Here is a 14,063-nt window from a genome sequence, read left to right on the forward strand (position 1 = left end):
AGTGGTGATACTGATCTGCAGGGGGAGTGTACTAATAATATGCTGATATAATTAAAGAGCTAGTGGAATATGTTCTGTTTATCTTACTTCTGCAAATTGCCTTTAGATTATAATTTGTTACACTATGTCACCTTAGCAAGCATGTAGTGTATAAAAATATGCTGTCTTTATTTTGAGCATAGACATTTATTGAAGGCCCAGTTATAATATAAATGGAGCCATACTGTTTACCTGGTTTTGCATGTAAAAATGCTGTGCTGGATTAAAATTTAGGTGGTGACCCCGCTGTTGAACTGAGTTGTTTTTATAGGTAGCAAAGCATAGAATTTTGTCAAAATTAGTTATATCTCAGTGTTTCAAGGCAGGTAAACAAATTCTCTTAACTTCTCATTCATTTAAATATGCAGCAAAATTTTCCAAGTTGTTAGACTGCCTCTCTCTCTGTGTTGAGACTTTGGTGGGAGAAAAATCACAGCTGCTTGGGATCAGCAGGTTCCTGTATTCTGCTGCTTAGCAAAATTTGGCTGAGGATCAACTGTGGCCTCTCAAAACCCCCGTTTAAAACCACTATGTACCCTCAATTGTCAATCCCTTTCATTTTTTGATTTATTGAACTTGTAAACAACTCACATTTATTCTGTGCACCACTTGTGTTTCTCAATACATGTTTTGAGGTTTGAAAGTGCTTATCAAATCTACTTTCAAAGGAATGCCCAACTTTAGGAAAGGACAGCAAATCCAGAGAATACTGAGTAAATGGAGTAAATTGTGGTTTGCAATGATCAGCATTCAACTGAGAGGGAGAGTGATGTATTCTCTTTTCTGGAGTATCCTGTCACTTACTTTTCATCTGTATTTTCAGATCATCCGAGGTTTTTCAATCAGCTGTATGCTGGAATGGATTATTACTCGTTAGTGGCTCGTTTCATTACAGAAGCACTGAACCCCAGTGTGTAAGTGTGGTTCTTTGTCCTCCTGATGATGTATTAACATAACATGCTTTTTGCAATAAGAGCTTCTTTGGCTTCATTGCTTCTGATTTCTGTTTTCAGTGTTACAGAAGAGGTAGGAATTGTACAAGATTTTGGGAGACAAAACAGGCTGATTCTGATTGGCTGGAGGTGGGGTTTAAGAGGAGAGATTTTTTTTTTTTTTTTCCAATGCTATTAAACCTAGACTTGTTTGAATGCAAATGGTTACCTGCCTACTGTTTTACTTGCAAATGTAAAGATGAAGTTTAGGCATGTGACTTACATTAAAAGCAAGCCCTAGTGCACTACTTTGAGAATGGAAGTGTCAATGAGATGCTGCCAGAAACTAAGCAATTGCTGTACTGGATCAGATCCATAATGTTTTTGGTTTAGAATCCTACTGCTGCTGGTGGTCAGCTGCTGATAGATAAGAGAAAGGAGCAAGAAGCCTTTATCTAGTTTTAGCAATGCTCTGTGCCATGAGTTCTGTAGTTTTAATACCAATTATCATGCTATTATTTCTCTTTAGATACACATATGAAGTATCTCCTGTGTTTCTGTTGGTGGAAGAAGCAGTCATCAAGAAAATGATTGAATTCATAGGCTGGGAAGAAGGAGATGGTATATTTAATCCAGGTAGGAACCTCAATCTGAGTCATTATAAACTGCCTAATTCCATTAATTCTATTAATGTTGCCATAATGTAAAATATTTGAAAATGCATGCAAAAGTGTAGTGATACAAAAAACTATTTAATCTAGGCTTATCTTATGTGTTTCTAGTAATAATTCAGTGATTCTGACCAGTGAATGAGTGAAAACACTTCTACATTAAATATAATTATATGGAATTATTGGAAATTAATTGTTTAATGGTGGGAAATAATTGTAGCTGGTGCCCTTCTTGACCTTATTAACGACACCAACAGCCTCATTGGAAGGACTCAACTTAGCTGACAGGCAGGGAACTGATTTATGTGCTGGATGCCAACCCATAGTGCCTGAGGGCAGGGGTCTGTGTATCCTGCCTATGAACTATGGAGCAATAGTTTACAGGATCCTAACTCCTTTGAATTGTAATAATTTTATTAAGTGTTATGGTAAGGCAGACCAAACAGATATTTCTTATAAACCACATTTTTCAAACATTCTGTAAGGCAGCACTTCAGCCCACTGCACTGAAATTATGAAGCGCAATGGTGATATTTCACAGATTATTCAGATAACAATTAATTGTGCTAGATGTGAAGCTTTTATATCTATTTTAAGGGTGAGAAAGAAATTAAATGAGTACATGAGTTTAAACTCCCTCCCCCCAAAACTGAAACAAAGTCAGTAATTTTAGCCTACACAAGAGTAGTAGAAAAATAAACAAGCTAAAAATCCCCATTTTTTAATATATTACTGGCATGGAATTCTTTCTCACATCAAATTTGATGTGTATTTTTGGTAGAAGCCTTACTTTTACAGGAGAATTTCTGACTTAAAACTTAGTAATCTACTGAGAGAAGAGAAATTAATTGTCCCTTTTTTGGTTCTAGTTTTATGCAAAGGTCTTACTTCCTGCTTTGTTTTTTTTTTTGTTTTTTTTTTTTCTTCTGGGTGAATAAAACCTCTCCTGAGTGAATAAAACTTGCTCAGATCTTACCTTGTAGTTCCCACTCACTGTGTTTTTAGTTTTTTTTCCAAAGATCTTTTTGGGCTTTTTTTTTTCCCAGAGACCTTTTTGGTTTTTTTTCCCGAAGACCTTTTTCTCACATGGTCCTCTGGGGCTTGGTTGCCCAAGAGATCTCCAAGGCTCTGAGCTTGGTGCAGGCAGCTGAGCCTGCTCTGCTTTAGTGCAGAGGGGAAGGTGCTGTGGCAGGGTTTCCTCTGTTGGGAAGGACTGCTTGGGCACAGCTCTTATTCCTCAGGAAACATCCCCAAAGAGCCTCGAAGCAGCCTCTGTTTCCATGCCTGCTGCAGAGCCCAAGGCTCATTTTATGCATGTAGCCTTCAGGGGAGGAAATAAACTGTGATGGATGCATCGCTAGGATGCCTGTGGGGTTTATTTTTCCCTTAATAGGTCAAGCACTCAGATGCAGGAAGGGTGCTTGTACTGTGGCTAATACAATATTTGTATGTCTCTTTTTGCAGGTGGCTCTGTTTCTAATATGTATGCTATGAACTTAGCAAGGTACAAATTTTGCCCTGAGATAAAGGAGAAAGGGCTTTCAGGTCTGCCAAGACTGGTTCTGTTCGCTTCAGAAGAGGTAAAATGAAAACAAAGAAAAGCTTTTTGAACTTTATTTTTTCAGTAGCTGCAAAGTGATATCATTTACATATCTGATGGGGCACTGGTGCAAGAATTCTGACATCAGTGTATGATGTGGAATATTGGAGCTAAGTGGAGAAGTCTGATGGTTAATTTCCCTGCAGAAGCTTTCTTGCTTTCAGAAAACAAACACAGATGTTCCTGCTTTGAAAACTGCTGATCTAAGAATAGGTTGTGCATGGGGCAAACCTGAAGCAGAATGCATGTGCTGTATTGTGGAGGTCTGCAGCATTTGATTTCCCACAGCATTTAGTCTAGCAGGAGCTGTAGGTAGGTTTTGGATGTCAAAGGTTTTTTTCTGCATGTTTAATTTGTACTAAACTGAGTGCTTGTGGACCTGTGAGATGGCTCTCAGCAGCTCCCATTTTGCCCTGTGTCTGAGTACAGATTGGTTGTGGTACAGAATCAAACCCACCATATGCCTCTCAGAAAAAAAAATGCTGGACCTCTAGACATTTTTTCTTTAAATAATTGAAAATATGTGGCTACTTTTTGAAGTGTTTGAATAATATCAGTCCGAAACGCCTGTGGGAAATTGAATTACATTCATACATTTATTCTGAAGGTAGTTTTTGGAGGTTTTTTTCTCTTCACTGTCCCCTCAGTTTTGGGAGTTTATCATTTGATTAGTGCAGAGTTATTATTGATTCTGACTCTACTGTATAAAGGCCTCAGTGGAAGCCTGCACAAAACCTTGTTGTATTAGAAAATACAGACTTAGTAGAATAATTTTAGCTCAGCCGTTTATGCTCCAAACAGTTTGCAGTGTAAATTGATGAGAGGCTTATTTTGAAGAAGCCTAAGGGATGAAGGCATTGTATGTTTTCCAAGATAACATGTCCTTTGGAACTGAGCCCACATGTCCTAAATAAAGGTGGTTTTTAGGTTTTTTTCCCCAACAAAATATATTTTCTTGTTTGTTTTCATTTTTTTTTTCCTGAAAAGTGTGTGTATGAAATGACACGCCAGTTCATACTTAATCCACCATGTCACATCTGCAAAATAGTTAAGGAGGAAAAAATGCGTTTGAAGAAAGTTCCATAATTACTTTTGAAGTGAAGCCCATGAAACTTTTATCATGAAGTAACATTTTATTTCATTGCATGCTTTAACTACAATGTATTTTCTTACTCTGAAATAAGCAAACACTTAATGTCAAAATAAATTTCAACTGGCTGCTAGAATAAATATATTTTTATGTCTTTGGTTCACCAAGAAGGCAAAAACCATAAAACATAGAAATGACCAGGAAAAATAAATTGGTAAATTATTTGTAAAGCCATGCTTTTGATCTCTAATACTTAGTTTGCTTCACACAACCATGTAGTCTTTAGTACTCAATTATTTACTGTAAAGCTGATGCTTTTAATGGCTAGATAATGTGACTATTTCCTAGGATCACTAGTATTTATTCAGTGTTATGAGGGAGGAAATGGGTATATTCATTTATACTTATTTTAGATCTGCCTGTACTGAGTCCAAGCTACATGACCTTTTGGAAACTTTGGCTCAGATATGCCATATTGAGAATATATGTAACCAGCATTTAAAATAACACTTTTCATCTGGATATTTCTTTCTCCTTTTTTTTGGAAAGGGAACTATGAAAAGTGAATTAGGTGGTACTCTTATGACCATAGCTGCTAAATATTTTTTCTTAAAATGGGATGCAATGGGATTTAGCATAATGGCTTCTAGTAATGAAGAGGGGTTAGAAATTCTTACATGTTTCCAATCAATATAACTGAAAGGATGAGCACTGGGCACTTTGATTTGTTGAATGTCACACCCTTGGCCTTGCCCATCAATCCAGCCTGTTCAGATTCCTCTGCAAATCCTTCCTACCTTCCAGCAGATCAATGTCCCACGCAGCTTGATGTCATCCTGAGGGTACACTCAATCCCCTCATCCCAACATCCTTCATTTTTGTTGGATTTGTTTTCTTTTAACTGAAGAGGTCCCTGGAGAAGCAAATTGTAAACCAGCCCCCCACCCCACCCAACAAAACAAACGAAAAATAAAACAATACTTGGACATGACTGTAAAAGGCCCTTGTGCTATTTTAGGGCTTGGCTGCTGTGCTGAAATGAAATGATTTTTGCCTTGATTTGCCAAGTCTCTGAGTCTGTTTGGCACTTGTCAGGTTGAAAGAGTTGCCCTGCTGCAGGAGAATGCACAGGCTGTCAATGACCTATGTGACCTGGGGCTGTGCATTTTCTGTATGTTCTTGGATAACATAAAGATGGATATTTAATGCATGGCCCACCCAAGGTCCTCACATATTCTGCTTGGCCTTCAGGAATAAAAAGGCTCCTTGTTCCTGCAAGTAAATGCTTAGATATTTAAAACTGTGATGACACACAGTGAACGCTGTTTATGCTGCTACTCTGTAGTATTTTTGCTGGACCATTAGAGTGATTCCCCTTGAGACAGTAGCAGCAGAAGAGTAATTGTTATATCCTGTTTTCTGAAGGCATGATTTGTGACTCTGTAGGAGATAAATACGGTTCTAGTTATAGATATCAGCCCATCTTTTTATTCCCTTCTGCTATTTGAGTCCCATCTAAGCTTTATTCTGGCATAAGTATGTGTTACATTGATCTGAAAGGTAGAAATGTGGTAAGTTGGAGATAAGCAACGGTAGGAGAAGATGTGTAAACAGTTGAAATGTACATGCTGATATGAGCAATTTTTTTAGATGAAATGAAACTAAATTCCTCCCCAGTGCAACTTGATCATGAAGGTAATAAAGTGAGAGAACACAACATTAACTTATCATGTTGTCCCCTGTTGGAATTACAACAGACAAAAATGGATAATAAAACAATCTCATAATAATGTAATTGCTTTATGCAATTATATTACTAGGAAACTTTTTTAAATCAAGAAAATACAAATTTATCTTCTGTTTTAAGGAGCACAGGTAGAAAGTGCCTTGTTTTTTTGCAAACATTATTAGGAAATAGAAACTATGTCTAGATATAGGTAAAATAGTATAGCAGTATAACTTAAATGCACCAATTTGATCTTGTGCTCAAAGGTGGTAATTTCTTACTACAAATGACTACAGATTTAATAATTTTTCCAGGCAAACTAAACTGTAAAACACACGGCAAGAGTAATCTGAACTCACAGTATTTAAAATAATACTTTTCATCTGGGTTTTTCTTTATCTTTTTTTTTTTGAAAGGAAACTATGGAAAGTGAATTACAGTCACAAGGCACACTAACTGCTGCTAAATGTTCCCTGGTATATTTTTTCTTAAAATGAAGCAATGTGATTTAGCATAATGGCTTCTAGTAATGAAGAGGGGAGAAGAAATTCTTACATGTTTCCAATCAATATAACTGGAAGACCTCTTTTTTCATCAAAGGAAGCATATTCCAAGTCCATGTAGTATAATGGGTCTTGTTCTTTTTTCTGTCTTACTGAAGGACAGAGTTTTCCAAGTAGTACAGAAGTACTTCTGGAGGAAAAAGAATGTATCTTGCAACCTGTTTGTTTTTGTATTCCCTCTTTTCTTCTCTTTTCCTCTGCTTTTTGGTATAATCTCTCAGGTGCTCAAGCCTCTTTTATCTTTCTCCCAGTCTCTCATACCATTGTTTATAATAAAATATATACTTTACTGATTGTCTGCCTGCTAGTATACTGAATGTGCAGGTCTGCTGCTTACTCATTTTGGAGCAATCTGATTATTCTTCGTGATTCATACCCTTCATTTGAAAGTAATGGCTAGATGTCAGTGATGGAGGCAACTTGTATTTTAAGTGATTCACTAGTCAATCAAAAACATCTCCAAGCTTCTGCAGAACAGCACACAGCCACTTACAATCATTATTACCTTTATTGATGCAATGTAAGACTAATTATCCACCTATGTATGTTATTATTCTTGCAAGAGTCTAAATGATTGAGCCCTAAAGGCCTTGTGGATGTGTCATGTTACAAATTAAGCTTTCTTAAAACTACTCAGTAGCATCAGGTAGTGCCTTTGTATGCCTTTGTTTAAAAAGTGGGTGATGGTGGGGGAAACCTCTTTGTCAAAAAGAAAAAGAGCCCTCTGAGATCATCCATCTCATCAAAAGAAGCGTGACAGGCTTTAATACCCTTAATATATTCATGCCCACACATTAAAATGTTGTACATTTTTCATAATTATGTTCTGCAGTAACTGCATTTGTGTGAACTCTCAGGAAGAAAATGGAATTAATTAACCACCTGGCTTCACCTCCTGTATGAAAAGTAACAATTCTAGACATCTTTGCATTTGCTGGAGTATGCATTATTTTAACCCTTCAGTAATAATGTGTAAAAGAGACAATTTCATTTTTGTGAGAAGGGGAGTGATAATCCAAGGGTTGGATGGTCTTGTTCTGAGAAGAACTGGCTGGTCCCACGGGGTATGGTGTACTCTCAAAAGTGACTCCACTGCTATTAGTGGGAAGTTTTGACTTCTAAATATCTTTGGGTTAAGAAGTATCTTTAATTCCCAGGCTAATCTTGAAGATAAATTAAGCAGAGATCAGTGTACTCTTGTTCTGGAATAAGGCAAAGTGTCCTTGTGCTGGAATAACAGTATCCACAGTACAGCAGGTCCTTATAAAAGAAGTATGGTTAGATAAACCATTACTATTTGTTGAAAAGAAAAAAAATTCATAAAAAGTGTATAGTGGTCTCTGGGCTTGAATAGCATTCTCACCTTAGTTATTTTACACATTCTGATTAAATAAACACCCATTTCTAAAATCCTCTTTTAGACTCACTTTGCAGGCTTCATAGACTGATGCCCTTTATTCAGTGCAAAGTGAGAAGTGGGCTGCATGTGTCTGTGTACCCATTCAGATATGTCTCTGTGATGAGACCTAGCTGAAATTCTTTGTTAAAAGAATTATAACTCGATTTTCTGAAAAAGGTAGAGAGTCCCACACTGGAACCTTTTGCAAAATCCACAGTAAAGTCCGAAGAGGTACTGAGTCCTGTCTAAAGTCTGCTTGCTCTCATAATAGTTTCTAAGGTTCACATTCACAGGAATATCTTCACACCACCATGATTTCCAGACCCTCTTGCAGAGACAGGATGTTGAAAGCCTTGCAAATCCCCATTTTACCACATCTGAAGCTTTGGAAGGTCTTGGGACTTGAGCTCCTTGGTACTGTGAACATGGTTTGCTGAATTAGGCCATGGGTCAGTTCAGCAGAATATCCTGCCTCTGGTAGTGGGCATCAGCTGAGGATTAGAGAAAGCATACAGAATTTTTACAAGCATAAAGTAGTAGAGGCTTCAAATATACATCCAAACTAAGGATCCAGTTTCCAAGGAGTGGTGTTTTTGGACTTTCAGACCTAATTAATTGCTTCCAGGCTGTTGAGTTGCATAACCTTTAGACCCTTTTCCTCATGCATTTCCTAAATCTTACATTCATTGATACTTTTGACTCAGTACTATTAAAACATTTTGAAACAATTAATAATTCTTCCCTGATGACAGTTCAAAGCTTCTACTTTTCATTTTAAGAAAAATTGCATGAAATGGAGTTTCGAACATTTTTATTAAGCCTGCATTTAAAACATGGTGCACAACACTTTTTGTCTTATTTTCCCCAGTTTTCTGTGTGTGTTAAATACAAGATGGGCTTTGAAATATGTACCTTATCCGTTTGCTTTTTGTGTTAGAATGTGCTGTTGTTGCTGTTAGGGGGTGTTGTGTTTGTTACTGTTCCCTATGTTAAGGAATTAGTTTCTCTTGTTTAATTGTGTGTGCACTTTTTTTTTTTCTTTTTCTGCCTCTCTCATCTACAGTGCCATTACTCCATGAAGAAAGCAGCCTCCTTCCTGGGTATTGGTACAGAGAATGTGTACTTCATCAAAACAGATGAAAGGTAAGAAAGCAAAAGCCATGACTCTGATCTCTGAGCCTTTTTGAAATGCAGTAGTGCTGTACATAACTAACCTATTTGAATGTAACTGAAAAAGTTTTAAATCTGTGTCCCTTAGAGGTAAGATGATACCTGAGGAACTGGAGAAACAAGTCCAGCGGGCCAGGAAAGAGGTGAGAGGGGGAGAGAGAGCATGAAGGAGAGAGGAGTGTATGCAGACTGTGTGCTTGTGTCTGAGTGAAAGGAAGGAAAACTAAGAGTGACCAAAATCTTAAAAATAGGGCAGTTCATGTAACAATGTCTTTCTTACAGGTGCAAGTTTGCCACAAACTTGTGGAACAAGCCAAGGCTTATGGGTTCTACACTCTTAGAAGGGAGGGAAATTCCACAGGGTGTTTCCTGCTAATGAAAGTCCTGAGTACAATGCTGCTCTGAAGTATTTAGCACATTTCTTATAGGATTTCTTTTGCCCTTGATCCCTTTTTAAATGGATGCAGTATGTTTTCCTAAAAGGGTTTTTCAGTTAATTACAGCAGCTATTGCTCTACTGCCTCTGCAGTGAGCAGGAACTGTAGCATGTGGCTTAGTCTCTAAAACTACCTTACAAGCTTCAAATTCTGTCCTTCCCATTATTCTAGTGAGAGTGCAGAGATGTGCCTCTTTTCCCCTAGGGACTTTGCCAAGCAGAAAGTCAAAGGCAAGAATTTGGAAAGGCACTGATGTTTGTAGACATACATTCCCACAATCTGTAAGACAGCCCTTACCTATAGTCAACATAATTTATTTTAGAGAGCTGGTAGGACTAGATTTGGCTTCCAGGAGGATCTTCTTTCAGCTTGGTTAGCTTACCCTATTTCTCACTTCCAGTTTCTGCATCAGAGCAGTAGAGTTCAGAGCTCAGCCCTTAGTCCATGGTGACTGAATACAAAGCAACTAGTGCAATGTCCATGGCATGGACAGTACCTTCCAAGGAATCCTATCTTGGGAAATCTACCTTGGTGGCTGATAGAAAAGCCAAGGCAGTCCTGTCCTGTCCTGCACTGGCATGGCCACAACAGCTTTCAGTAAGTTCTGATTTGGATACATTTTCTGCCAAACCACCATCTCCTACTTGAGTTTCATGCTGGATAACAGAGCTGTTGATGCAGGGGCCCCTAATGACCTAGCAAACTCTCTTGCTTGCCTCTTTCTGTACTTTGCATTTTCTGAGGAAGACAACCTATACTTTACTCATTTGAGCAAGCTGGGGGGGAATGGGCTGAAATAAAATAAAGCAATACAAAATAGGCTTCCAGGAGAATCAACCCTTTTTTTTTTTTTTTTGCATAAACAGTATTCTTGTTTGTTCTTGTAACAATACACATAATGGTCATTTGAAAGAAATCATCTTGCATTTATGACTTTTTTAGAAAGGTAACCTCAGAATGGTACTCTGCAATTTAAAAACAAATGTTCTATATTAAAATGCTCTGCTTACAGGAAAACATGATTTCACTTGCATTTTGAAGGAAGTTACAGGTGTATTGGAAGGTTTTCATTTCATCAGAGCTTCAGTGTGTCCTTGACAAAGTGCTGCTTTACAACTTTTACAGAAGGACACTTCAGTGAATTACAGAAAATATTTTAATGGCTGTAGACAACAGAGGATATATTTGCTAGTGATTGAAGCACAAAATGATCACTGAATATGAATGGCAAGAGTCTTCTCTTTTAAAAGAATTTAAGCAGGAAGATTAGTTTAACTATATTGTCAAGAGTAATAAAAATTTAATTCCCTTCTTTGTGGGAAAAGTATAATGGTAGCAATTACTGGAATTTGTAGAGATCTGAGACGTGCTCCTGTATTCAGTTGTGCTACCAATTGGCTGCTTGGGAGCCTTTGATTTTGATGTAGCTGTGGGACAAAATTGCTGGGAACACTAACAGAAAATAAATGCATTGGATACATCTTTGCCTCACTTGCAAGTGTTCTGTACTCAAGCTTCAGGCTGATTTGTAAGTTTGATTAATTATTTTGGTAGCTTGTACTCAGAATAAATGACCACAAAGTGAATTAAAGACTGGTAAGTCTTTGTGGATGTATGGGATTAATTTAAGTTCATTCCAATGTTACTTTTCACTGCTCTAGCCATTTGTAAAGAAAATCTAAAATATAAATAAATGATGATTAGGTACCATTCTAACAGTCCTCTACCCTGTAAAGAAGTATAAAACTGTCAGGGTGTAAACATGAATCAAGCTGGTCTGTCTCTGTAGATGCTTAAAGTAGCAACACTTAAAAAAAAAAAAGAAAAAAAAAAAAAGGAAAAAAAGAGAAAAAATATTGGATTTAAGCTGGGTGAAGATACATGGAAGATTTGTGTGGAGTTTGATTTTTCAGCTGCTGTCTGCTTTCAATAAAGCTCCATTGAGTTACCTCCACAGACACACTTACATCATCTGAAGATCTAATTCACTGCAAACGAACTTCAGTGATCCCAGCTTGTACAGCTTAATAACAACTTTAGTGCCTCCTCAGTAAGTGTGTTGTCATTCTGTAGGCCAGCTGCTGAACCATGCAGAGTTCTTCCAGCATGCATTTACCAGCAAGTGAGGCTGCTCAGTCGTTGCTGGGGCTGATACCTCAATTTCCACCAATTCTTTTCGTTGTTGCAGTTTCTGCTCCTAGCTGGACCAGACACAGGGATCTGTGAGCCTCAGCTGAAGGGAAACAAGGATGGATGGCTGTCAGTGGCTGGCTGAGACCACAACCAAACAAAATTTTCCTTGTCCCACCTGCCTGACCTTGACACCATCAGAGATTTCCAGCAGTCTCTCTCCTAACATTCACTTACTGTCTACAGCTCTTCTTCTTTCCTAGGCAGAGGAGTGGGAGCCAGGGAATAGCACTGAGCTGTAGGTCAGACCACACCAATGTGGCTGCAGGCAAATCACATTCCCTAGCTGAAATTTCCTCTTCACCAGGCAGAGAGCAGGGCTGTTGTAGAGACAGTGCAGGTGGAAACCCTAAAGGGATGAGCCCTTTCCTTGCATGGGTAGTCTGCTGGCTGAGCTAATAGCTTTATTTTATCAGTCAGAATGACAGCATATATGCTAGGGAAATGTGAAAGACTGAGAATTGAAAATCAGTGTATAAAGAGAGATGTCATAGATCCAGTATGTTTTGATTTTGACAAAACTAGCATCTGTCAAAACAGTCTGAAGCTGCAGAAGCCTGCCCTGGGATGGTGTTAACTAGAAATAGAAAATGCAGTTTTTTTTATTTTAATGAAGTTAAAAAAATAAAGATCTTCAGAACTATTAAATGCAGTAACTTCTGCTGGGAAACTAAAATCTAGATTGTCACACCTTTGTCCTACATTCCTAGATCATTTTGTACTTTAGCTCTGCAAGTATACAAGGAAGAGATGAGCAGTGCAAATGATAATTTTTTTTTGTTTTGTTTTGGATCCTATTGCAGGGGTCAGCACCATTTCTTGTCTGTGCTACAGCAGGCACAACTGTGCTGGGAGCATTTGATCCTCTGGATAAAATTGCTGATATCTGTGAAAAGCATGGCCTCTGGCTTCATGTTGATGTGAGTTTGTATACTGCATGGTTTTGTTTAGCACTGCTTTTTTATAATTGCTATTTTACTTTAACTCTTGATATTTCTTTTTAGAAGTTGGGCTCTGTCCTGGTTTAGGATATAATAACATTTCTTTCTCCTTGCATAGGGGCCAGAAATATGTTCTGATTTGACACTGTTACATATATTGCAAAACAGCAAATAAGTGGGTTCAGACAAACAGCCAAAGCCATTTTGTTATGGTTGGGTTGTATTTCAAAATTATTTTGTCATTTTCTTGCTCCCTTCTAAAAATGCTTCAAGAGTGATTATATACAAACATAAGTTTTGATTCTCCCCATGTTCTGTTGTGGTATAGATACAATAGATTGTGGTGTGAGGTTTGTACACGTTAAAATAAAGATATGCTTCTGGCTCAACCAGTCATAAATTATTCTGTTTCATATTTACAGTTTTGAATTTCCTGTATATGTCCTTACATTTTCCTAAATGGTTCAGAAATTTGTATTAAAAAAAATTACTTGTAATTTTAGCTTTTGATATTAAAATCCATTCACTAATCTTTTTGGAATAATAACTGTGCCTACTTATGACTTGAAAGCTGTAAATGTGTTTTTCTAAAGATAGGCCACTTCATATTTTCTAAAATTGCATTCTCTTTATAATTGCAATGCCACAAATCCAGAAAGGCTAGATGAAAAGTCATGGAGCAATAAGAGAATCTGGAGCAATATTTCTGGAGATTTCCAGACCTGCTCTAAATTTCTGAAATGTTTGTATAATGTTGAATATCTAAAGAAAGATCATGTAGGCAGTGATGCATGTTTCAAATTAATGTCTCACAGACATTAATAAATAAAGTCACTGTACGTGTGAGTCAAAAGAGTTTTCCTATATTCTTAGAGGCAAAAATGCAGAATTTAGGGCTAATATTTAAAATGTCTGCCAAGCCTATTCACAGCTGTGTGCTGCTGAGAAGGATCGATCAGATTTTCTGCAGAAGTGCATCACTCATGTTAGACAGCTCTCTTGCATGTCTGTGTTTAGCTGTTGGAAGGAGGGATGTGGTTGGGATCTGTGCTGGACCTTAGGTGAGTCAAATAGATGTGGCTGGAGCAATCTCCAGTGAGTAGTCTCCCTGTAGCTGAACTAAAATATGGTGGGAAAGGCCTGGGTCCTGTTATGAACCTTAGCAAGTTCTTAGTGTTTTGAAGAGAGTTCACTTTATTCTTCTGATTTATATTAAAATCAGGTAAAATGTCCAGGAATATCTCTAAGTTTTGTTAATTGTTTCCTAGTTAAAGGACAAATGTCCAGTGATATATTGGGTTTGCA

The 14,063-nt window shown here is 37.5% G+C and overlaps 1 protein-coding gene across 1 annotated transcript in view; it reads left to right on the forward strand.

Annotated features, from left to right (window-relative positions):
* The window catches only part of GADL1 (glutamate decarboxylase like 1), an 80,828-nt gene that overhangs the window by 12,993 nt on the left and 53,772 nt on the right, over nucleotides 1-14,063 (forward strand). Inside the window, exons 4-9 of the mRNA XM_056485619.1 lie at nucleotides 863-953; nucleotides 1,501-1,607; nucleotides 3,107-3,222; nucleotides 9,084-9,163; nucleotides 9,279-9,333; nucleotides 12,621-12,737. Coding sequence (XP_056341594.1) covers nucleotides 863-953; nucleotides 1,501-1,607; nucleotides 3,107-3,222; nucleotides 9,084-9,163; nucleotides 9,279-9,333; nucleotides 12,621-12,737 — 566 coding nt within the window. The remainder of the gene's footprint in view (nucleotides 1-862; nucleotides 954-1,500; nucleotides 1,608-3,106; nucleotides 3,223-9,083; nucleotides 9,164-9,278; nucleotides 9,334-12,620; nucleotides 12,738-14,063) is intronic.

Source organism: Oenanthe melanoleuca, chromosome 2 (genome assembly GCF_029582105.1).
Source record: "Oenanthe melanoleuca isolate GR-GAL-2019-014 chromosome 2, OMel1.0, whole genome shotgun sequence".
Classification (NCBI taxonomy): domain Eukaryota; kingdom Metazoa; phylum Chordata; class Aves; order Passeriformes; family Muscicapidae; genus Oenanthe; species Oenanthe melanoleuca.